Raw genomic sequence first — 22462 nt, forward strand, 5'->3', positions numbered from 1 at the left:
GAACTCTTTTGCTTTTTCCATGATCCAGCGGATGTTGGCAATTTGATCTCTGGTTCCTCTGCCTTTTCTAAAACCAGCTTGAACATCAGGAAGTTCACGGTTCACATATTGCTGAAGCTTGGCTTGGAGAATTTTGAGCATTACTTTACTAGCGTGTGACATGAGTGCAATTGTGCGGTAGTTTGAGCATTCTTTGGCATTGCCTTTCTTTGGAATGGGAATGAAAATTGACCTGTTCCAGTCCTGTGGCCACTGCTGAGTTTTCCAAATTTGCTGGCATATTGAGTGCAGCACTTTCACAGCATCATCTTCCAGGATTTGAAATAGCTCAACTGGAATTCCATCACCTCCACTAGATTTGTTCGTAGTGATGCTTTCTAAGGCGCACTTCACTTCACATTCCAGGATGTCTGGCTCTAGGTGAGTGATCACACCATCGTGATTATCTGGATCGTGAAGATCTTTTTTGTACATTTCTTCTGTGTATTCTTGCCACCTCTTCTTAATATCTTCTGCTTCTGTTAGGTCCCTACCATTTCTGTCCTTTATCGAGCCCATCTTTGCATGAAATGTTCCCTTGGTATCTAATTTTCTTGATGAGATCTCTGGTCTTTCCTATTCTGTTGTCTTCCTCTATTTCTTTGCATTGATCACTGAGGAAGGCTTTCTTATCTCTTGCTATTTTTTGGAACTCTGCATTCAGATGCTTATATCTTTCCTTTTCTCCTTTGCTTTTCACTTCCCTTCACAGCTATTTGTAAGGCCTCCCCAGGTAGCCATTTTGCTTTTTTGCATTTATTTTCCACAGGGATGGTCTTGATCCCTTTCTCCTGTACAGTGTCACAAACCTCCATCCAAAATTCATCAGGCACTCTATCTATCAAATCTAGTCCCTTAAATCTATTTCTCACTTCCACTGTATAGTCATAAGGGATTTGATTTAGGTCATACCTGAATGGTCCAGTGGTTTTCCCTACTTTCTTCAATTTAAGTCTGAATTTGGCAATAAGGAGTTCATGATCTGAGCCACAGTCAGCTCCCGGTCTTATTTTTGCTGACTGTATGCTATGCTAAGTCACTTCAGTCATGTCCGACTCTGTGCAACTCCACAGACGGCAGCCCACCAGGCTCCCCCATCCCTAGGATTCTCCAGGCAAGAACACTGGAGTGGGCTGCCATTTCTTCTCCAGTGCATGAAAGTGAAAAATGAAAGTGAAGTCGCTCAATCATGTCCGACTCCTAGCGACCCCATGGACTGCAACCTACCAGGCTCCTCCATCCATGGGATTTTCCAGGCAAGAGTACTGGAGTGGGGTGCCATCGCCTTCTCTGTGCTGACTGTATAGAGCTTCTCAATCTTTGGCTGCAAAGAATATAAATCAATCTGATTTCGGTGTTGACCATCTGGTGATGTCCATGTGTTAGGGGAAGCACAGATTGAAACCGCCCACCCTGGCCAGGTACCATGGTAACCATTTGCATGAGTTGTTTTATGACAGGAGATCCTGATAAGGAATACGGAACTAATAAGCCACCACCAACCAGAAGAGTTCGAGAAAGGTCAAAAGGAGACACCGCATGTCCGTCCACTTCCCAGAATCCCTCTCGCTAGCATCCATCTTGGCTGAGTGATGCGTGTGCCACCAGGAAAGACTCTGAATTAGAATGATTGGCCAAAGACCACCCGGAAACTAAGCCCATCACCATAAAACCCGAGACTGCAAGCCATGCAGCAGAGCAGTTCTCCTGGGTTCCCTTACCCTACTGCTCTCCACCCAGGTGCCCTTTCCCAATAAAATCTCTTGCTTTGTCAGCACATGTGTCTCCTCGGACAATTCATTTCTTTTCTTGTTAGACAAGAGCCCAGTTTCAGGCCCTGGAAGGAGTCCGTCTTCCTGCAACAAATGGCAACTCTGGCGGGGACTCTTCTTCAGTGAGACTGACATCCTGACCACTCGGGGTACTCAGGGGCCAGCTTGCCTGCCAATGGACCAGACCCAGCGGCCGCAACTGGGACCCTTTTGTCCCTGGTCTCCTCCTGACGTGGACAACTGGCCAGAGTGCCCCAATCGGTAAGGAACAAGAGACTTTATTGACCTCTCTCCCCTTCTCTCTCTCTTTCCTCTCCTTAACCTTTTCTAGCCTTCTCTGTTTTTCTAGTCCCCTGGTCCTGGATGCAGGAATCTGGTCGAAGGGCCCTCAGCCTGAGCTGAGGATTGGAGACTGATCACCTCCTCTTGGCAGAGGACTCGAATTCTGGTTCTGGTCTGGTCTGATTTCTGGTAGGACCGAGTTCCAGTCCTCCCTTCTCTGGAGGCCCAGGGAAAAGTCCCATAACGCCTGGGTATCTGTAGGTGGCAGGAGACGTCTGTAAGGCCAGCCCTTTCGCACCCCTCTCCCGCCTCCTCCCCTTTCTTCTTTCAACCTGGCTTCCTTTCCTCCCTTTGAAATCTTTGATGTTAGTACTTGGATCTGAAGTTCTGTGTCTCTATAGGAGGTTTTCTGAGAGAGGGAGTGTCTGACGAGGACTGCCAGGTTTACATGGGTGTGTTTTAACTCTGTGTTCTGTGTTGTGGTTTTTTATGGCCATTTTGCTTTGTCTGGCCACCATTTGGTTTAGATCTGCCGCCATTTTGCTGGAACTTGATTTTCTTTCCCTGTGCCTTGAGATCAGGGCTCTCAGGAACACTTATCTAGACCATCTCTAACTCCTGAGCCTGAGGGAAAAGGGGAAAAAGAGTTTAAAATTTTTATTTATTTCAACTCTTTTTTTATAAACTAGTAAATTTTATATTGTAATATCTAATTCATGACTAAACTTAGAAAATGAAGCCAGATCTTGCCCTGTGTCTGTCTAAATATGTTTTGGTATGTCTTTGTCTCTGGGTAATATTTTTGAGGTTAATTTGTAAATGAGTTCTATTTAACTGGCTTAAAAAAGGAAAGCACTTACAAATCAAATAATTCTAAATTAAACAATAAATTCCAGGTTCATGTGAACTGGGAAATATTCAGTATTAAATACCTAATATTAACGTTTGTTTGTTGACATATCTAATATAGACACATCTTAGAGTAATTAACATTAAGTAGAATATTTTCATTGTACCTAGGTTTAATATAAGTTAAATATTATATCTGTTACAAGTTTGTCAACAAGGAAATTACCTCGAGTGAAGAAACTTCTAAAAATGCAAATGAGATGAGCTTTTATATAAACTCTATTAAGAATAATTATTCTTTAGAAATATCTGTCTAAAATAGTCTCTCCAGATTGGTGCAACTTAAATTTCTAAGGGTTGTGCTAAGTGTGCTAAGTGTTGGAAGTCTACTGAATAGTTAGGTCATTTCCAAATAAAATAAGATTTTGAAACATTTACTACTAAACACTAGTTGCCTTTTACAGAGAAACTAAAGAGATTTGGGACTATAAATGAATAATGTTTGGTGCCATCCTAAAATGTTCTAAGAAAGCAAGGGTTTTAGAAATTACCACTGGCATTTATGCTCACCAATTTGTAAAATGCTAATATAAAAGTTAGTTCTTGGTTGCTAAATGAAAGTAGGAAGTGTGTTTTCAGTTAAAAAAAAAAAAAGAAAGAAAGAAAAAGGTATGAAAAATACTAAAAAGAGTTATGCACGATCAGGATTTTCTAAAACTGGATTACAATTAGTTAGATAAATGGATTTTGTTAGACATGACACAGCCATAAGAAAACTGGTTAGAGTCAACTAGGTCCAAGATGGCAGAGCTGACTTTCACTAGATCTTGAGCCTTGGTATTTAGGCCTATTGTGACTTATCAACAAGCTAAATGATACACCCATCAACATTGACTAAATCTGACAAATGTTCTAAACCCTTTTAATTGACCTTTTCGATAAAACTTCCTAAATAGAATTCTTTTGAAGTTCTTTTGACCTCTCACTAGCTTTGGGGTGCTTCAGAGGGCCCCTGAAACATCCCAAAGAGAGAGATTAAACTGTGTTTATTTGGTTGGTTAAATTACATGAAAAGATTATCAAATGAGTAGTAGATCTGCTCATGTTATAATGTATGGTAAAATTACTAATACAGATACCCTAGAAATTATATGGAGTTCTTAATATTCTGATATGTCCTAGTATTCTAATGGAAAACCTGATGACTTCACAAAAGTTAAAAAAAAAGAGTGAATGAACCAGCGAATATGCTTATAACTTTTATGGTTTCTATCTGAAAAATTATGGGTTTGAATATTATGTTTTCAGGGAGTAGGGAAAACCTTCCTCTCAAACTAATTATGACAATACTTTGGTAAAATTAAACGTTATAAACAAAACAATTATATTTTCTCTGTATCTGACTCCTCCAAAAATTGGAAATTCTTAGATTTCCAGTAAGTTTATCAAATGAGTTAGGAAAGTTATTTCACGAGTACAAAATTCTCAAGAAATTTTTGAGACCTTAAAAAGGGAAGAATTCACCCAGATTTGTTAGGCAAAATCTGTGATAAGCCTTTGGTGTAAGTTTCCCAGCCCTGTTTTATTTTAAAAGTTCAGTCTGAGACTCTATAAATGTTTCAGCAAAATAAAGTCTATGATCAACTATGGTTATATAAACCATCAGACCAAAATTAGTGAGAACAGACCTGGTTTGCAAACAAGCTAGCCTTAATTTGGTTATATTTGATTAAAATGAGGGTAACTTTAGGGAGAAAAAGATATTTCAAAAAATATTAAATCCCAGTTTGTTAGTGGAGGTCTGCATCTAGTAAGACTCATCTCTTAGATAGTTCTTTGCTGTTATGTGATATTAATGTAAAATTTAATTGAATTCTTAAAGAACACCCTAAGTTTGTTTCTGAAGCTTATCTCAGTAATCTATCTTTGGATGAAGACCAGATGCCTCATGACCTGCAATCAGGACTGGAAAAAGACATAATTTAAGGGACTGTCTCCAACCTGGATGGAAGGACTTTTTTACCAGGTACTCTTAACTAGCTCATGCACAATGAAACTGAAAGGAAATTAACTCTTAGATTAATTCCCACTTCCAAAGGCCCCTACAGTGGATTGGTCTATAGAGAGGACAGCTGACCTGATCTCACCTTAAAATGATGCTCAAGCAGGAGAAACTACACTACACCAGGATGAAAAGACGACGACATCAGAGGTAGACAGCTTGCCCAAGATGCTGGACCTGATTTGTATGATCATTTATGTTTTCTTGACTTCTTAGACCTTTGCATATAAATCAAATGCTTTTCTATCATAGGCCTGATTCTATGCTCGTTTTAGAAATCAATAATTGTTGGGTTTGTGGTCAATTACCTATGTATAGTTCTGAGTTAAATTTCTCTACTACAAGACTCTAACTGGTTGGCCCTGAGAAAATTTACTTAAAAAAAAATTATAGTCATATTCAAGTTACTGTGATATTACTAGATGGGATCCCCTCACCGGGCCAATTAATAATACCTGCTCTGACTCTGGCCATAAATTTGAGTTTTTTTCTATTACTCAAGCTCAATCAGGGCAACAAGAAAAGTTTCAGCAAAGGAGGAAAAAAATCTCCCATAATTATGGGCTGGATTTATATAGATAACACCAGGCTATGGTAATTTAGGCTTAAAGTCTCCTCTGTGTTGGAAACAATTAAATCATACTAAGGACAATCAGTGTAGTAACCCTAGAAAACGGGGCTATGTGCCTTATAGATGGTGCCAGTATATAATTTCCCTGGAAGATAAAGATTCTACAGAGCAGACTAAGTCAGATGACCTGAGATATACTGGGCTACATCTAATGGAAGCTCTTAAGTCTTACTTGTGACTTTACTAATACTGCTGGCTATGTTATTTGTATTTCACCTGTTTTACAAAATTGCTGTTTCTTACACTGTCAAATGTGTGTCTGAGGCCTCTAATAGAATAATATATAGCCCCATATGAGATCAATGATGGTAACACTGTAACTCTATATATGGGAAGAAGCAAAAAGAGGGAATATTTTCCTGGATCAAGAGGCTGGTAAAACAGGTGGTCCAGAAAATTTTGGTTACTGTTTTATGGCCTAGTCCAGTAACAGCACATTGAATGGCCTGTCAACAAAATCTTTGCCAAACCTGAGAATGGACATTCTCAGCACATGAGATAAAATGGTCATGAAATGCCCCCCTCAAAATCATGGTCAAGTTTATGAGCAAAAAGGGGCTCTGCCAACTGAAGACTGACACTTGCCATCTACATCTACAAAGATTAAATCATGGCCGCTGCAACTGCTGACTTTCAACACCCCTGAAAGGAGTTCAGGATGAAAACCAGGAATGAGGCACTCTGTGCTCTGGGAAAAACTGGCAGAACAGGCCTTCAGATAGTTATATCTTTTCAGGAGAAGATTTTATAAGTCCCAATTCTTGCATCTTCTCATACCTAGAGAAACACTGACATCATTAACGGTGAAATCTGCTTTGGCTGGTAAGGAAAAGTTTACAATTAAAAGTCAAAATAGAGTAGCTATGGTTCAGATATGCTGGGAAATAGCTAGGTGATGCTATGGGTGTACTTTCAGATTAGACCTTGTATTGCTAAACACGAGTATTCTGAGTCGTGTCAGGCTTGGATGCCACCATTCTCAAAACAATGTCTGCTGGAAGCTAGTAACTGCAACCTTACTTTTTGTAAAACTAGGCAACTGGCTACCTGGCTACAAGTCTCCCTGAAGTGCCAGGTCCAGACTGGGTTTCAGGCCTATTCTTCTAAAAAGAAATGAGATTTATTTTGTCTACTAAATTCCAGTTATCATTCCTCCAACTACTTCTAACTGGGTCTGTTACACCAAAATGTCAGACCAAGGGATTGAGGTTTTAACCATACAAGACTCAGATCTAGAACTTGGAACTCAGAAATACTTCCAATTCAGTGTCTATACTCCAAGCTGAGGCAGTCCTATGCTCCATTTTGAAAGGAAGTTATCACAGTCATAGTTGCCTATTTCCCTAAATTAAAACTGAGTAGAACTCTATGGGGCTCTGAAGTAGAGATCAGTTCTGTGTTCTCCATTTCTTGCCTGTAGGATATAGGCTTCATTCAGCCTCCTTGACCTTCCCTGAGTTCCAAAGTGTGGATTCAAACAATTGCTAATCAGGGAAGGGAGGGGATACAGAAACAGGAGAAACAATCAAAGGTTGTTACAGCCTCCAGACAGAGTCCTGGTTCCTACTCAAAGAAATATGCATAACAGTGTCTTTGAGCCCCCACCCAGGTGGAGGATGGTAACTTCAGACTGAACACAAGATTCCTGGAGCACAGCTCTATTGCCTCACCACCAACCAATCAAAAAGGGTCACAAATCCTGCAACCCTCACCCTAAATGTTGCCTTCTGTTTCCGGGGACCAGAGATGACCATCCTGTTAGGTCTCCTGTTTGGCCCTTGTCTATTTCATCTCTGAGAGGGGCCAACAGTTTCAAACTAAATTGCTGTTACTACAAGGGTGGAAGCTGGTTTCAGATGTGGAACACCCCAACTTAGATCAGGTAGAGAGAGACTTCTGCTCTGCTAGGCAGGCCTACGCCCATGCACAGCAGGAAGAAGTTACAGAAGAAAGAGACCTCCACCCCAATTCCCAAGAAGTATCTCGAGTATGAAGTCTCTCGGGGGGAGTTGTTAGGGGAAGTACACTGATTGAAACCACCCACCCTGGCCAGGTACCATAGTAACCATTTGCATGAGTTGTTTTATGACAGGAGATCCTGATAAGGGATACGGAACTAATAAGCCACCACCAACCAGAAGAGTTCGGGAAAGGTCTAAAGGAGTCACCGCGTGTCCGTCCACTTCCCAGAATCCCTCTCGCTAGCATCCATCTTGGCTGAGTGATGCGTGTGCCACCAGGAAAGACTCTGAATTAGAATGATTGGCCAAAGACCACCCGGAAACTAAGCCCATCACCATAAATCCTGAGACTGCGAGCCACGCGGCAGAGCAGTTCTCCTGGTTTCCCTTACCCTACTGCTCCCCACCCGGGTGCCCTTTCCCAATAAAATCTCTTGCTTTGTCAGCACATGTGTCTCCTTGGACAATTCATTTCCGAGGACAATTCATTTCTTTTCTTGTTAGACAAGAGCCCAGTTTCGGGCCCTGGAAGGGATCCATCTTCCTGCAACACATGTGTAGAGTCTTCTCTTGTGTTGTTGGAAGACGGTGTTTGCTATGACCAGTGTGTTCTCTTGGCAAAACTCTATTAACCTTTGCCCTGCTTCATTCGGTATTCCAAGGCCCAATTTGCCTGTTACCTCAGGTGTTCCTTGACTTCCTACTTTTGCATTCCAGTCCCCTATAGTGAAAAGGACATCTTTTTTGGGTGTTAGTTCTAAAAGGTCTCATAGGTCTTCATAGAACCGTTCAACTTCATCTTCTTCCGCGTTACTGGTTGGGGCATAGACTTGGATTACTGTGATATTGAATGGTTTGCCTTGGAAATGAACAGAGATCATTCTGTCGTTTTTGAGATTGCATCCAAGTACTGCATTTCGGACTCTCTTGTTGACCATGATGGCTACTCCATTTCTTCTAAGGGTTTCCTGCCCACAGTAGTAGATATAATGGTCATCTGAGTTAAATTCACCCATTCCTGTTTCTTTAAGCGAGATTTAATATTCAGGTTATTTGGATATTTTGGGATTACCTTAAGTGAATATCTGTTCTGACAGAAATGCAAAACTCAATCTCAAACAAGAAACAAGTGGGCCTAAGCTGTAACCTAAGGACTCAAAGTGGGACGAGTACCGAGAAACTGACATCTGCTTCTCCCTGCTCTTCCCCTCATCAGTGAGTGTCACAAAACCTCAAGCTCAACCAGTCACAGATACTCACTGAATCCTCATTTCCATAAGAGCAGTCTGAGGAGCCAAGGCAACACTGACAGGGGAAAAAAAAAAATGCATCCAACAGGATTTAAACCTGACAAGCCTGAAAGTTCTCACTCACTTGCTACAACTCTTCCTTATTCAGGATTATTCAGGATCTTTATTTTCTTTCTTTATCCCCTGAGACTGGCTTTTTTCAGCCCTTGCTTTACTTTTTCAAACTGTCCTCAAAGTCCAGACTTCCTGCTGCAGCCCCTGGGTAGAGCTTCTCTTAAGCTCACAGATTCCTTAAGGAGAAAACACACACACACATACACACTTTAAATAATCTATTTTGTCTTTATGTGCCATGCTAAGTCAGTTCAGTCGTCTCCCACTCTTTGCAACCCTGTGGACTATAGCCCGCCAGGCTCCTCTGTCCACGGGATTCTCCACGCAAGAATCCTAGAGTGGGTTGCCATGCCCTCCTCCAGGGCATCTTCCCAACCCGGGAATCGAACCCACAGCTCTTATGTCTCCTGCACTGGCAGGTGGATTCTTTACCCCTGTGCCACCTGGGAAGCCCCGTCTTATCTTTAGGGTACCATCTAAACAGCCTCTTCCAGCAATTCTGACACCTATTCAATCACACCATTTTTTCCTGGATCAACTGGCTTACAGGTTCAATTTAATTTTCTCACTGAGCCAACTGAATCTTCCTCTTCAATTCCTAATTCAACATTCTCTTTTCCCATAATTTCCTGTTCCTAGACTCTCCAGCAACACCCTACCAATCTCATCATTCTTTTCTTACCAATAACCATTAGAATGATATCACCACAAACATAATTACATTTACAAAACATCTGTGTAGCATAAGAAATACCTCAGAAAGCATTTTTCTAAGCCACTGTCTGCCTGCAATGCATGAATCAATGTGGGGAAAAACACTCCCTTCTCCATTTTGACCTGTTATATTACATGAAATGACCCAAGTATTTATTTCACTTCTGACAACATCACTTTTAACAACTTTTACAGACCAATGACCTAAGCCAACAGCATCAAGGCAGCAGCAGACACATCAATAAAGTCTCAAAATCTACACTGCCAGTTCATGATTATCCCTAAATGCCAACCCAGTGTGTCCTTGTTCCTTGGTTCCCAGATCATAGCAGATAATTATTTGTTTAAAAGTAAAAAGCTAAATCAAAACCATGCCACATCTCATGATCACTTCCTACCAAAAAGATTTAATTTGGGGACAAACTCATGTTTTAACATTCCATTAAAGCATTTCTATCTCAATCATCTTGTCTATGGAGTACGATAATAACACTGACAAGAACATATTAAAGTCAAGCCTTGAAAAACGCTTAAGTTATCTGGCTTACAAAGATCCTGCCTAAAGCAAGTGAAAATAATATCACATTTTAAATCATGTTGTTAGGCATTTTGTTTACTGGCCACATAAAAATCCTACAAGGAATCTATGGCAAATATATTCCCATTTTTTTCTGAAAATAGAGTCTGGGACAAATGGCTTCTCCCCATGGCACTACTTAGTGTCAGCAGCAGGACTGGGATGAAGCCCCAGTTCCAGATGCCATCTGCCGTCCCCAGGTTACCCAGCCCTAAAAGTCAGTATGACCCTGACAGGAGAAATATTCAAGAGCAAATTTGCAGTCCCCGTTTCCTGGCTCATTTGCTCCACAGATAATCAAAATCCTCCTCCGTATCATGTTCTTAGTAAAATGTAAACTGATTCATGTTCACCATTACTGACTACTCACAATGCAGTCAAATTAGAATACAGATATCCAAGCCCCCTCCAAGTTTATATTCAAAAGACAGAATAAAATTTAATAAACAAAAATACACAGTGAATACTCTGTGTGACTGCAAAGGCAGAGACTGGAGTAATACAGCTACAAGGCAAAGAATGTCCTGCACTGCTGACAACAGAACGAGATAGAAGTAGCAAAAAAACATCCTCCCTTAGAGCCTCTGGGCTTCCCTGGTGGCTCAGCTGGTAAAGAATCCGCCTGCAATGCAGGAGACCTGGGTTCGATCCCTGGGTCGGGAAGATTCCCCTGGAGAGGGGAAAGGGTACCCAGTTCAGTATTCCGGCCTGGAGAATTCCATCGACTGTATAGTCCCTGGGGTCACAAAGAGTCTGGACACAACTGAGCGACTTTCACTTAGAGCCTTCAGAGAGAGAATGCTCTGCTGACACCTTGACTTAGGATTTTGGCCTCCAAAGCTGTGAAAGGAAATATTTCTAACATTTTATGCTAAGAAAAAAATTATTTCATATCTACATACAGAGAGACGCACACACTTAAGGATTGTTGGTGCAAGCAGAGAACATCACATTCAAGACACTGTAAGCACAGAAAATTGCAGGACCAACCAAATGCTGGAATCTGGGTGGAATGAAAAAAAAAAAAAGCTAGCTTAAAACTGGAGTTTACAAACCAGAGGAGAAGGAAAGCAGAAGCATTAGTAAACGGTTTCTCTCTAAGACAACCAGGTGGGTGAGCAAATAACTGACCGAACGGGAACACAAAGAACAAGCTTTGGCTGGACACGTGGTGTGTGCAGGGCCCGCAGCACGCCCAGGTGGGGACAGGTAGCAGGCTGCTGAAAATCAACTCAGAGCTCGGTTGAAGGCGGTCCGAGCTGGAGCGCTGTGGGCAGATGTTGTCACACAAGGAAAAAAACAGCAGAAGGACCCCTTGCACACTACCAACAGTAAAGAGAAGGCTAGACGCAATAAGGAAGAAGGATTCTGCAACAGTGTACACCGTGGAAAAAAAGAGGCCATGAAGCAGCTGGGATCTAGAGGCAGTAATAACATTTTTAAAAGGATCACCTGAGGAAAACCAGGACTGCCATGCAGTCAGTACAAGCCTGCAAACGTCCCTTCCTATCACCTATGCTGACATGTCTTCAGGAGTACACAACTTTCTCAAATCTTCCCCAAATGGTGTACCCCTTCAAAATTCACACCAATTCTCTCTTATTTGACAATTTGTACACTGGCCCTCAAACTTTCTGAAACCAACCTTTAAAACAATTGTAACCTCTTACTCCTTTGACCGTTCAGTGTCACATAAGAACGTGCTCACAGAAGGCACAAAGAAGTCTGATACAAGTTCCAAAACCACACTATTTAAATTGTTTTCACAACTCACTTTAATCTGCTTCTCCTTGCTAATCCCTCCCACCACTACCACCACTCCTTTTGTATTTGTTTTGTTTGAGGCCATATCTTTCAAACATCTTAAGGAATAAGAAAATTAAATAAATGAAAAAGAGAAAAGTCTCACCGCAGCAAAGTAATCAATTTACATAGCTTCCATTCGAAAGGAGATACACTATACAATACTCATTTCACATTTTACAAACACATATCACTTTTCTAAATTAAATCATCACTTTTCCTGTGTACTAAAGAGACAACTGAAGCTGGGGCTTTCATCTGGATAAACTCCAGTATATGTTTACACATGAGGGAATACTTTTGGCATGTCTTTCATAAACTAGCAAGCAGTATGGCTTTTTAGATTTGTGCAAGGAAATACAGAAATTCCACTACTGAGAAATGTGTCTGACTTTCAAACGAAAGGGGTCATTTTGTGTCTATCCACTTTTTACCAGAATAAAGCCAAGGTTCAAGAGAGTACTATTGATGTAACAAATGTGTGTAAATTGTGCATTTCTTCCCAATATTTTCATACCACCCAACACTGAGAATCATCCCAGGATAGTTCCCCATCCTTCACAAAATATATTGCACCTGATAATCACCCAAATTACATAAAACAATAATATATAAAATGTCAAGTTTTGACATTTTAAAAATACCATTTGGGGAACTTTCTTGATGCTCCGGTGGCTGAGACTCTGCTCTCCCAATGCGGGGAGCCTGGGTTCAATCCCCGGTCAGGGAATGAGATTCCCACAGGCCACAACTAAGAGTTCACAGGCCACAACCTAAGATCCTGCATGCCGCAATGGAGAATTGGCACAGCCAAATAAATAAATGTATATTTAGAAATACCATTAGGCATGGAGACTTTTACCATTAAAAATCTAAAAATTGCATGTCAAAAATCTATAATAAATAATATAAAATAATCTACAAAGTGTTAACTATTAGTCTTATCCTAACCTTTTTCCCCACCATATTCCATGTAAAAATTACAAGTAGGTAAATTACTTTCAAATGAAAATTTTTAAATTCTAGAGAAGTAGGGCTTATGTTTGCTTCTTTTATGAATATACTCTTCAGCAACAAAAGAAAAAGGTTGGAAAAACTGACAGATGATCAGCTACTGTACAGTATGTTGTATGTGTGCTGAGTCGCTCAGCTGTGTCCGATTCTTTGCAACCTCACGGACCACAGCCCGCCAGGCTCCACTATCCAGATCTCCCGCATTGCAGGCAGATTCTTGAGCCATCACGGATGCCTGTGTGGCACCTTACTATTCTGCAATTCATTTTTTCTGAAACAAATCACTTCCCTTACAGAGGATTATACATGCAGGTTTTGCCGCAACACTTTCTTCAGCATTATAACTAGATTCTTGATTATAAAATCGGAAAACTGCAGATATGAACAATGGCGCATTCTGATGAACCAAACAGTCCAGTTAGCTGGAATCCTAGAGAGGAGGTTCCACCATACAGGAAATATCCAAGCCAGTGTTTAAATATGCCTGGCCAAAAACAAATCTGTTAAAATAACTAAATTTCCATTATCTATCCTGTTATTATCCTACTCCAAGGGCCATTAAAATTAACAAATTCAATGGAAGTCACTACACTTAGATGAAACCCAGCCATTAAAAGTCAGAATACTGGCAGCTGCAAAAGCTGACGCACAGATTCCTTGAACTGGAGAGCCAGGAGCTCAGCAATTGGTTTTCATTTTCAAGATGAAAGTCAGCAAGAAGCAGGTAGCAAATCCTCGGCTGATAAGGCCAGAGCCGCTGGGGATATGCTCCAAGGATGCTGAGATGCTGGGCAGAGGTTCAGGAGGCTGGAGGGAAAGGGAAGTCTGGCAGGGCTGCCAACTGAACCGGGTGGGCGGCAGGTGGGCCAACAGGGAGTCTGGCACCTGCCAAGAGGCTGGAATGAGTGGAAATTACCATCCAGACAAGACAACAGGGATGGCTGGGGCCAGAACAGGTGGCAACCACAGCTCTGGCAAGAAACAATACTCTGGAAAAAGATTCAAGACTAAATAACCCCCTTTTCTTCACCCTTTCTCATCTGTCCACAATAAACATTTCATTGATGCATAATATTTACTGAATGTGGCTTAACAGCCTGAACATTTTAGCATTTCTCTTTATAAATCTAGAGAAGAGTTTTGCCATTCCATGCATACATTACTTGAATATACTTGGCACCAAAGCAATACTGAATGTAAGCTTTATTATTTTTTAATATAATCTGAGAAATGCTTCTTCAGCATCATCATGAACATGATTAACACTGGGCTCTAAGAAATGTTAGTAACCGAAAGCATGTCTGTTGAAGCAGCTTTTCAGTGATTTCAAAGTTTTGTGGTTACCTGAGTTTTCTGCATCTCAGAGTACCCTGATCATAACTGTCACAGGAGGCAATGTAAGAAGTGGTTACTGCCACACCAGCCTCTTCCACTAGACAGGAAATAGGTTCTGTTCTCCCAGAAACCCACTCCTTCCTAACAAGGCAGCTCCTCAGTTACTACCTGCAGAAAAAGGAAATCCAGGATTTCCCTGGTGGTACAGTAGATAAGAATCTGCCTCCTAATGCAGGGAATAGGGGTTTGATCCCTTGTCTGAGAAGATTCCACATGCCATGGAGCAACTACGCCCATGCTCCACAACTACTAAGCCCACACACTAGAACCAGGAGCCAAAACTACTGAGCCTGTGTTCTGTGTTCTGCAAGGAGAAGGCACCACAATGAGAAGCCAGCGAATGCAACAAACGGTAGCTCAGCTCAGGACAGCTAGAGAAAGGCCGAGTGCAGCAAGCAAGACCCAGCACAACCACAAATAAATAAGGTGTCATTTTAAAAACAGAAAGACATTCAACAGAGATAAAGATACTGTTAGAGGACACCCGTCAAGCTCATGTAGACGATCAGAAGACAGGTAGACGGAAGTTCTCAGCCAGCTGAATTTAATTCCACTTTAATGAATGCCCAGGCTCCCATTTAAATGAACACAAACCAAACTGCTCTTACTTGTACAGGCCTCTGAAGCAGAACCTTAGAGCACTTCATTCTTAATCTACCCGTTCCTAAATTAATTACAGTTCATCTGAAAGATACAATTATTTCTGCTCATTTAACTCAGATTCTAATGAATGACTGTAAGAACCAGAAAAACGGTGGAAGTAATTACACATCCACATCTCTGACAAGGCTGCCCAGCTCAACAAGCAAAATAACGTTAGTGGAATAAGCAAGAGTGAAGGAGGTCTTGCAGGGTAAACGGGAATCCGCACTGAGTTGTGGTAAACCAAAGAAAATCTAGGTCCAAATTTAAACCCCAAAAATAGCCTGCAACAAGAGCAGTTCTCACCAAGATCTCAAGGATGACCAAATGCAAAGTGCAGTAACTACAGAACGCCTTTCAAATTCCTTAAACTTGTCACTGTTCCTTCCATTTATTTAACTCCTTCCCTGTGCCACCAAACACTGGTAGCAAAGTGGACCCTGAACACACACAAAATAGAGACGGGCTTAAAGTGAAAAACCAAGTCAAACACCGCAAATGGAACGCAGGAGTCTCTCAATCTCAGCCTCTCCAAGATCTCTGAATGCAGCCTGTGCACTCAGGGTTTCCTTTCACACTAAACATCTACTTTATCCCCAGACTGCAAGTGCACCGCAGCAGCATGCTTCCAACTGAGGCTGTGGACACTGAACGCAGACACCTCTAAGAAACTGTGTGTGTTTCCCAAATGAACTCACCTATGAAACAGACTCACAGACACAGAGAACACAGCTGTGGTTGCCAAGGAGAAGGAGAGGCTGGGAAAGCGATGCACCAAGAGTTTCAGATTAGCAGATACAAACTACTACACAGAGAATAATGAATAACAAGCTTCCCCTGTACAGCACAGGGCTATATTATCTCGTGATAAACCATAATGAAAAGAATGTGAAAAAGAATGCATATGAATGTATAACTGAATCACTTTGCTGTACAGCAGAAAGTAACACAACGGTGTAAACCAACTATACTTGAATAAATCTGAAAAAAAAAAGAAATTGTGTGCTTCCTCTTGCTAACGTCTTAATTAACTGCATATTCTGTAGCAATTTATAAGCAACCAACTCCTACCATTCTACCATGCCCCTGTTTGTGCCAGGGATCACTAGTGCCAGAACAACCACTTTAAGAACAGACGAAGAAATAAGGTTTATGAGTCAGAGAAGGCCATCAAACAGACAAGGAGATTTTGAAAACCTGCACTTTCAATCAGGAAAAGCGATAAGAAAATGAATCATCAACAATACGTAAGATATTATCAGCAGTCTTTATAGAAGAGAAAATGTCATTTTGGCAAAATAATATCATCCATTCAGTTCAGTTCAGTCGCTCAGTCATGTCCGACTTCTTTGCGACCCCATGAATCGCAGCACGCCAGGCCTCCCTGTCCATCACCAACTCCTGGAGTTCACTCAGATTCACGTCCATCGAGTCAGTGATGCCATCCAGCCATCTCATCCTCTGTCGTCCCCTTCTCCTCCTGCCCCCAATCCCTCCCAGCATCAGAGTTTTTTTCCAATGAGTCAACTCTTCACATGAGGTGGCCAAAGTACTGGAGTTTCAGCTTTAGCATCATTCCTTCCAAAGAAATCCCAGGTTGATTAAATGTAGTTTTGTAAGTTTTATATTGGATTCACAGTATTATTTATATTTAATTTGTAAATTGATCTGCCATAAGATGGCATGAAAACTAGTTTCATGAATATATTTAACTGTCATAAAAAATAAATTATATTAGAGTCCATTAATTTTTTTTTCTTTAAAAGAAGCTCAGCTACACAAGGTTAAAGCTAGAGGAAAAAACCGACCAATTCTACTTTAAGGTGATGAGAGGAAGTGTTATAATAGATAGTTACAAGAAGGGTGGGATGGCCAAGATGCTGCAGGTTAGATGGGAGGAAAGAATATTGATAAGCTCTCCACACAATCAATTCTATTTAATGAGTACAATTCCATTTCAACCTTTCCCCCTCTTTTCCTCTTCTTTTCTTTGGAGGGAGGGTCTGTCTATTCTTGGAAAGACTATGTTCTACTTAAAGATGGTTCTTTGAACTCAAAAGGTTTTATACAAAGTTTTGAATCCAAAAATTTTATTTGAAGGGGAGATTATATTTTATACGAAGTAAAGGGGGAATTATATGAGAAAGACACTTTGAAATGTTTCTTTAGATATGGTCTATAAAAGGAGAAAATTAATAAGCAAAATGAGCCTATAACTTCACAACCCAAAATTTAAAACTGGCACCTGTTAAAGGAACAAAGTTCACAGACTAACATTTGATAAGAAGAGTAGAGACTGTGAGTCATACAGCATGAACTAAAACCCAATTCACCAGTGTCATATATTCTCAAATACCACTCACCAAATGACTAGATGGCATGTAACAAAATGAACAAATAGTCCTAGTGGTGAGATCTTTATAACTGTTCCCTCCCCGTAAGGAAAGGCAGGACTCAGAGGTTAAGTTACTTGCGAAGCATCACACAGCATTTGACAGCATCAGAATGTAAACTCAGGTCTACATTAATCCCTATATTAACTCGTTTACTGTCATCCATTTTCTCTGAGTGGATGTGAGAGTGAAATGCAGTTCAGTTCAGTCGCTCAGTCGTGTCTGACTCTTTGCGACCCCATGGACTGTAGCACGCCAGGCCTCCCTGTCCATCACCAACTCCCAGAGCATGCTCAAACTCATGTCCACCGAGTCAGTGATGCCATTCAGCCATCTCATCCTCTGTTGTCCCCTTCTCCTCCCGCCTTCAATCTTTCCAAGTACCAGGGCTTTTTCTAGTAAGTCAGTTCTTCACATCAGGTGGCCAAAGTATTGGAGTTTCAGCTTCATATCAGTCTTTCCAATGAATATTCAGGACTAATTTCCTTTAGGATTGACTGGTTTGATCTCCTTGCAGTCCAAGGGACTCTCAAGAGTGTTCTCCAACACCACAGTTCAAAAGCATCAATTCCTCAGCGTCCAGCTTTCTTTATAGTCCAACTCTCACATCCATCTTAAAAATATGTTAAATACCTTACACATTTAAAATTCAAATCATCTAGTCAAGGTCCTCATTTATAATGATCATTCAAAATTCGCTCCTAAAAAAATGCACACCCGGAACCCAAGCTGAAGGAGCACATGTGACTCTCACTGAAACAGTAAAGCATGTGTTACCCAAGAGAGCATGCCAAGACTTTCAGCAGAAAACTTATTAACTAAGTTGGAAATAATATAAGATGCTTAGAAATGCATGGATGATTGTCAGCTCAGGAAAGTTTTATTAAGAAACCATTCATTATAAACCACGGCAAAGTGCTACATATAAATCTGAAGTGGATAATGGATACACTTACTGAAACAACAGGTATGGAGAATAGAAAGCATAGTTTAAGGCTGGGGAAAACTGAAGGCTTCCTAAGGCAGAAAGGAAAAACAGAAGGGGCAGAACTGAAGAAAGGAGGGCTCTTTGGTGGATGTGGGATAGAATTAAGGCAGCTTCAAGTCTTTAGACACATTCTTGTCCTCCTACAGGACCAGCTTCAGAGAGCAGGCATTTAGCAGCTGCAGCAGAACCCCAGAGCATCCTCCCCAAGGGACAGAGGTTGCTTGCTGGGAAAAAAAGAAGTGCCCTCATATGACTTCAAGGGTTTCTCGGCTCCAGATCTGTCCTGCTTGGCAGCTAATGCTGGATATTCTTTTAATAAATGCTTTCTTTCCACTACAAGAAAAGCAATAACCAAATGTTAATATAATGCACTCTCCTCACAAATCCTGGAAAGACAGATTGTACATTTTAAGTGTAGAAGGTCAAGTTCAAGAGGCAGGGTCTGTATGTTCAAGGAACTTACAATCTAGAGATATCCTCACTTATAAATGGAAGAACAAACCTATAAAAGAAGCTCCTGATAGTTGCAAGACTAGATTCAATCATAATACAGTTAATAAGATTACTAGTAAAATGATGTACATTTCAGAGATTTTACCACAGCGATGGAAGTGTTTTCCACTTTTGAACCACTGGAATTGATCTCCGGCAGAGCGAGAAGAAAATGTCATCTGTAGACAATCTGGCAGCTCGAGCAAGAATCAGTGCTCTGAGAGAGGGAAACTCTTTTTAAAGAAGCATCATCCTCTCCAAGATGCAAAGAGGCTAGTCCAGAGGCCTCAAGGGGCTTTGTAAATCAGATGGAAGCTAAGTTCACCTTTGGGTATACACAAGATGGACAGAACTACAGATAAACTTGTATATTTTTCACAAATCAGTAAATACTATTATTATCAGTAGCAGCGTCAAATTCAGAAATTAAGTGAATGTAGATACAGAACATATTTTCTTTACCCTGGCTAAGTTAACACGAGTAATAAGTAAATGTTTTAGCAATTAGGATGGTTTAAATAGACAGGATTTGGAGCATACTAATTTCAAGACATTTTGCTAAGGTTCATCTTTACCATGAATACATGCTTCTAAATAGAGATCAGATGCTAATATCGTCTTAGTTTCAGGCACACACACACCTCCATAATGTTGTTAATGACATACACAATGATGCTTCCCCTACCTATCTCCTGGGGTAGCCATGTCAACCAAAGGACTCTTCACCTTAACAAAAATACCTCACTCATCTAAGACAGACTGGAATTTCCAGGGCTGCATTTCAGAGGCTTTCTATTAAAGAGCAAATAGGTCCTCAGAAAAGTAACCTATAAAGCCTTATCCTTTAGTCAGTCAATTCTCTATGAGAAGCTCTAGTGTAAGACTCTCTGGGACCCCATGGAGGTAGCCTGCCTGTAGTCCTGAAGTCCTCGGTCCATGGGAATTTCCAGGCAAGAATACTGGAGTAGGTTGCCATTTCCTTCTCCAGGGGATCTTCCAGACTCAGGGACCGAATCAGAGTCTCCTGCACTGGAAGGTGATTTTTTTTACCACTGAGCTACCTGGGAAGCCCAAGGCTCTCTTTTGTGCTAGTAACTGAAAGTGAAGATTCAGAGAATGCAAGAAGCACAGAAAATCTGAACGGAGGTGTGTGGGAAAGGAGGTGGGAAAAGTTCCTAAACTGAGGCAGTCTTTACTCTCTATAGATCATCAGAAGTTCTGATTGGTCTTTAGCCACTAGGGACTCACCACACCAGAGTTAGAAGACAAACAGAAAATTAAGAGGCACAAAAAAAAACCTTGAAAAGAGATAAAATCCACTGGTGCCATGCTGTCTTCATCTTGCAAAACTACAAATCTATAAAGTGCCAATGCAATGATTTATTGCAATGATGAGTCGCTGATGTACCTAAGAACTTAATCATTTCTTTTAATATCACTAAACAAGCTAGCTTCATTTTTATCCTTCAGATAAACTCCTGAGTCCTTCCTCAGGGGCTTTTTTTTTTTTTTTTTTTTCTCTTTTAAGCATTTAAACTAGGCAGAATAAAGTTACAAAAATGACAACAGTCCCCAGTACTGTTCCAGGAGCGTTATACAAAAAGATGCCAAACAACGTTCCTCAGGATACGCTCCGGGGTCCAGCAGAGACCGCTGGCTTCTCTGCAGCCTTGGAAGTAAATAAGTGAAGAACACCTCCGAACAAACTTTGTTGGCCACCAGCAGGGGAGCTCTTCAGCTTTTGTCCCCAAACCCATTCAAACAAAAGAAGCTCCGCTTCCTCCAACCCAGCCCTGAGACCCCCCACCCCGCGGGGGCTCCCCCGGTCCCCGCGCCCTGCCCTCCCGCCGGCCGCACTCACTCCTCAGCGCCCCGATGAGCAGGGAGCCGTCCTTAATAAGCTCCTTGATGAACTTGTTGGTTCGCTCCAGCTCAATCTCGTGACACTGCAGGCGCTCCCTGAAATCCGGGCTGTCCAAGTAGGAGTCGCTGAACTCCAGGGTCGGCAGCCCCATGGCAGCGGCACGGCCGACGGCCGCCGGGAACGCGTCGGGGCCGGCGGTCAAGACGGGCACAGCCGGCGACCAACGCCGGCCGCCGGGGCGCGCGATCGCGTGGAGCGAGGCGGGCCGCGCGGGCGAGCGCAGGGGGAGCGGGTCCCGCGCCTCCCGCGCCGGGATCGGGGCTCAGGCTTCCTCGCCGGCGGGGAAACGCGTGCACGCACGGGCGGCGGGTCCGCTCAGCTCTCCGTCCTCCGGACGCATCGTCGCCGCGAGCGCGGAGGCGGCGGGGTCCCGGGCCGCGGGCGGCGCAGGGAGGCAGGCTCTCGGCCGGCGCAGGGACGCTCTCGGCCGGCGAGGAACGCGCTCGGGCGCGCAGGGACGCTCCCGGCAACTCCGCCCGCTGGCCCACTCGACTGCGCTCTGAGCCGGGAACCGCCAGCGCCCAGCCGCCGCTCCGGCCGGGCTGCCTAAACCCGCCCCCGCGCCGGACGCAGGCTCAACGCGCCGGCCGCCGGGCCGGGCTCCGAGACCCTCCTCCTGCCGCCGCGCCCCCGGCCCGCGCCGCCCCGCCCTCCGCCCGCCCCGCCCTCTCTGCGCTCCCGGCTCTGCGCGCCGCCTGCTCCCGTGCGTTACTCTCGCTGCCTGGGGGCTCCAGGCTCCCGCTGGCCCCGCGGTAACACTCCAGGTTCCTCCAGTCCACAAAACGATCCCCCACTCCCGACACGCCTCCTTGCCCGTCCTTCACCACCCGCTCCCTCGAATTGAACCAGCGTTAACTTTCCCTAAAGTTTAAAGCTAGGTTTTGAAGATGCTACTTTGGAGCGTTCGTTTAGATTTTACTTCTCAAGTCTGCACTGCAATGCATGTATACTCCAGGTTGAAAAGTTTTCCTCTCTTTCCCACCGTTCACTGCCTTGATCTTAAGAGAGTCAAGTTTTTTGTTTGTTTTTAATACTCTAAACGAAAAGCTACAGAGGCCCAAAGGCTGTTTTGTGGTGGTTGTTTTTCCTAGTTGCTGTGAAGGTTGGGAGGATTTTAGGTCGTTTTTATTCCACAAACAAGCACCTCGGCCTTAGGTGTTCCTCCTCTAGAAGAGGAATTATTTGCATCACAATACTATATCTTTTGTGGTCGCCTCACCTGGAGGGAATTACCCTACAAGCAAGGAGATTTTCAAACTGTCGAAGTTGGCTGAAGTTCCAAATGAAAAGTTAATTCGTACCAAGAGGCAGTTACCTCTCCTCTGGTACAGGCTCACCTAATAAATTTCTGTTCTCTGAAAACCTTGACATCGAAAGAAACTACTGCCTTACATCTAGTCCTGCCATCATCTATAGGATTTCTGAGAACTCAGTTATTTTTCTTAAGGATCTGCTTTTAATTTCTATGTTTTCATTGCTTTGTCCATTTGAACCATCTGTTAAAAAATTTTTTTCTACAGATCATGGGAAAAATTCCGTTAAAGTGCTTTACATTTTTCC

The 22462-nt window shown here is 42.4% G+C and overlaps 1 protein-coding gene across 2 annotated transcripts in view; it reads right to left on the reverse strand.

Moving 5' to 3' along the window:
- Positions 1 to 21403, reverse strand: part of ARHGAP42 (Rho GTPase activating protein 42) — a 348023-nt gene extending 326620 nt beyond the window's left edge. The window contains exon 1 of one of the 2 annotated variants that reach the window (XM_003586932.6): positions 20840 to 21403. In XM_003586932.6, the coding sequence (XP_003586980.1) occupies positions 20840 to 20993 (154 nt within the window). In that variant the 5' untranslated portion in view covers positions 20994 to 21403. The remainder of the gene's footprint in view (positions 1 to 20839) is intronic. The other variant, XM_059875064.1, reaches the window with a different exon arrangement.
- Positions 21404 to 22462: the final 1059 nt, after the last annotated feature.

The sequence above is a fragment of the Bos taurus genome, chromosome 15 (genome assembly GCF_002263795.3).
Source record: "Bos taurus isolate L1 Dominette 01449 registration number 42190680 breed Hereford chromosome 15, ARS-UCD2.0, whole genome shotgun sequence".
In the NCBI taxonomy this organism is placed as follows: Eukaryota; Metazoa; Chordata; class Mammalia; order Artiodactyla; family Bovidae; genus Bos; species Bos taurus.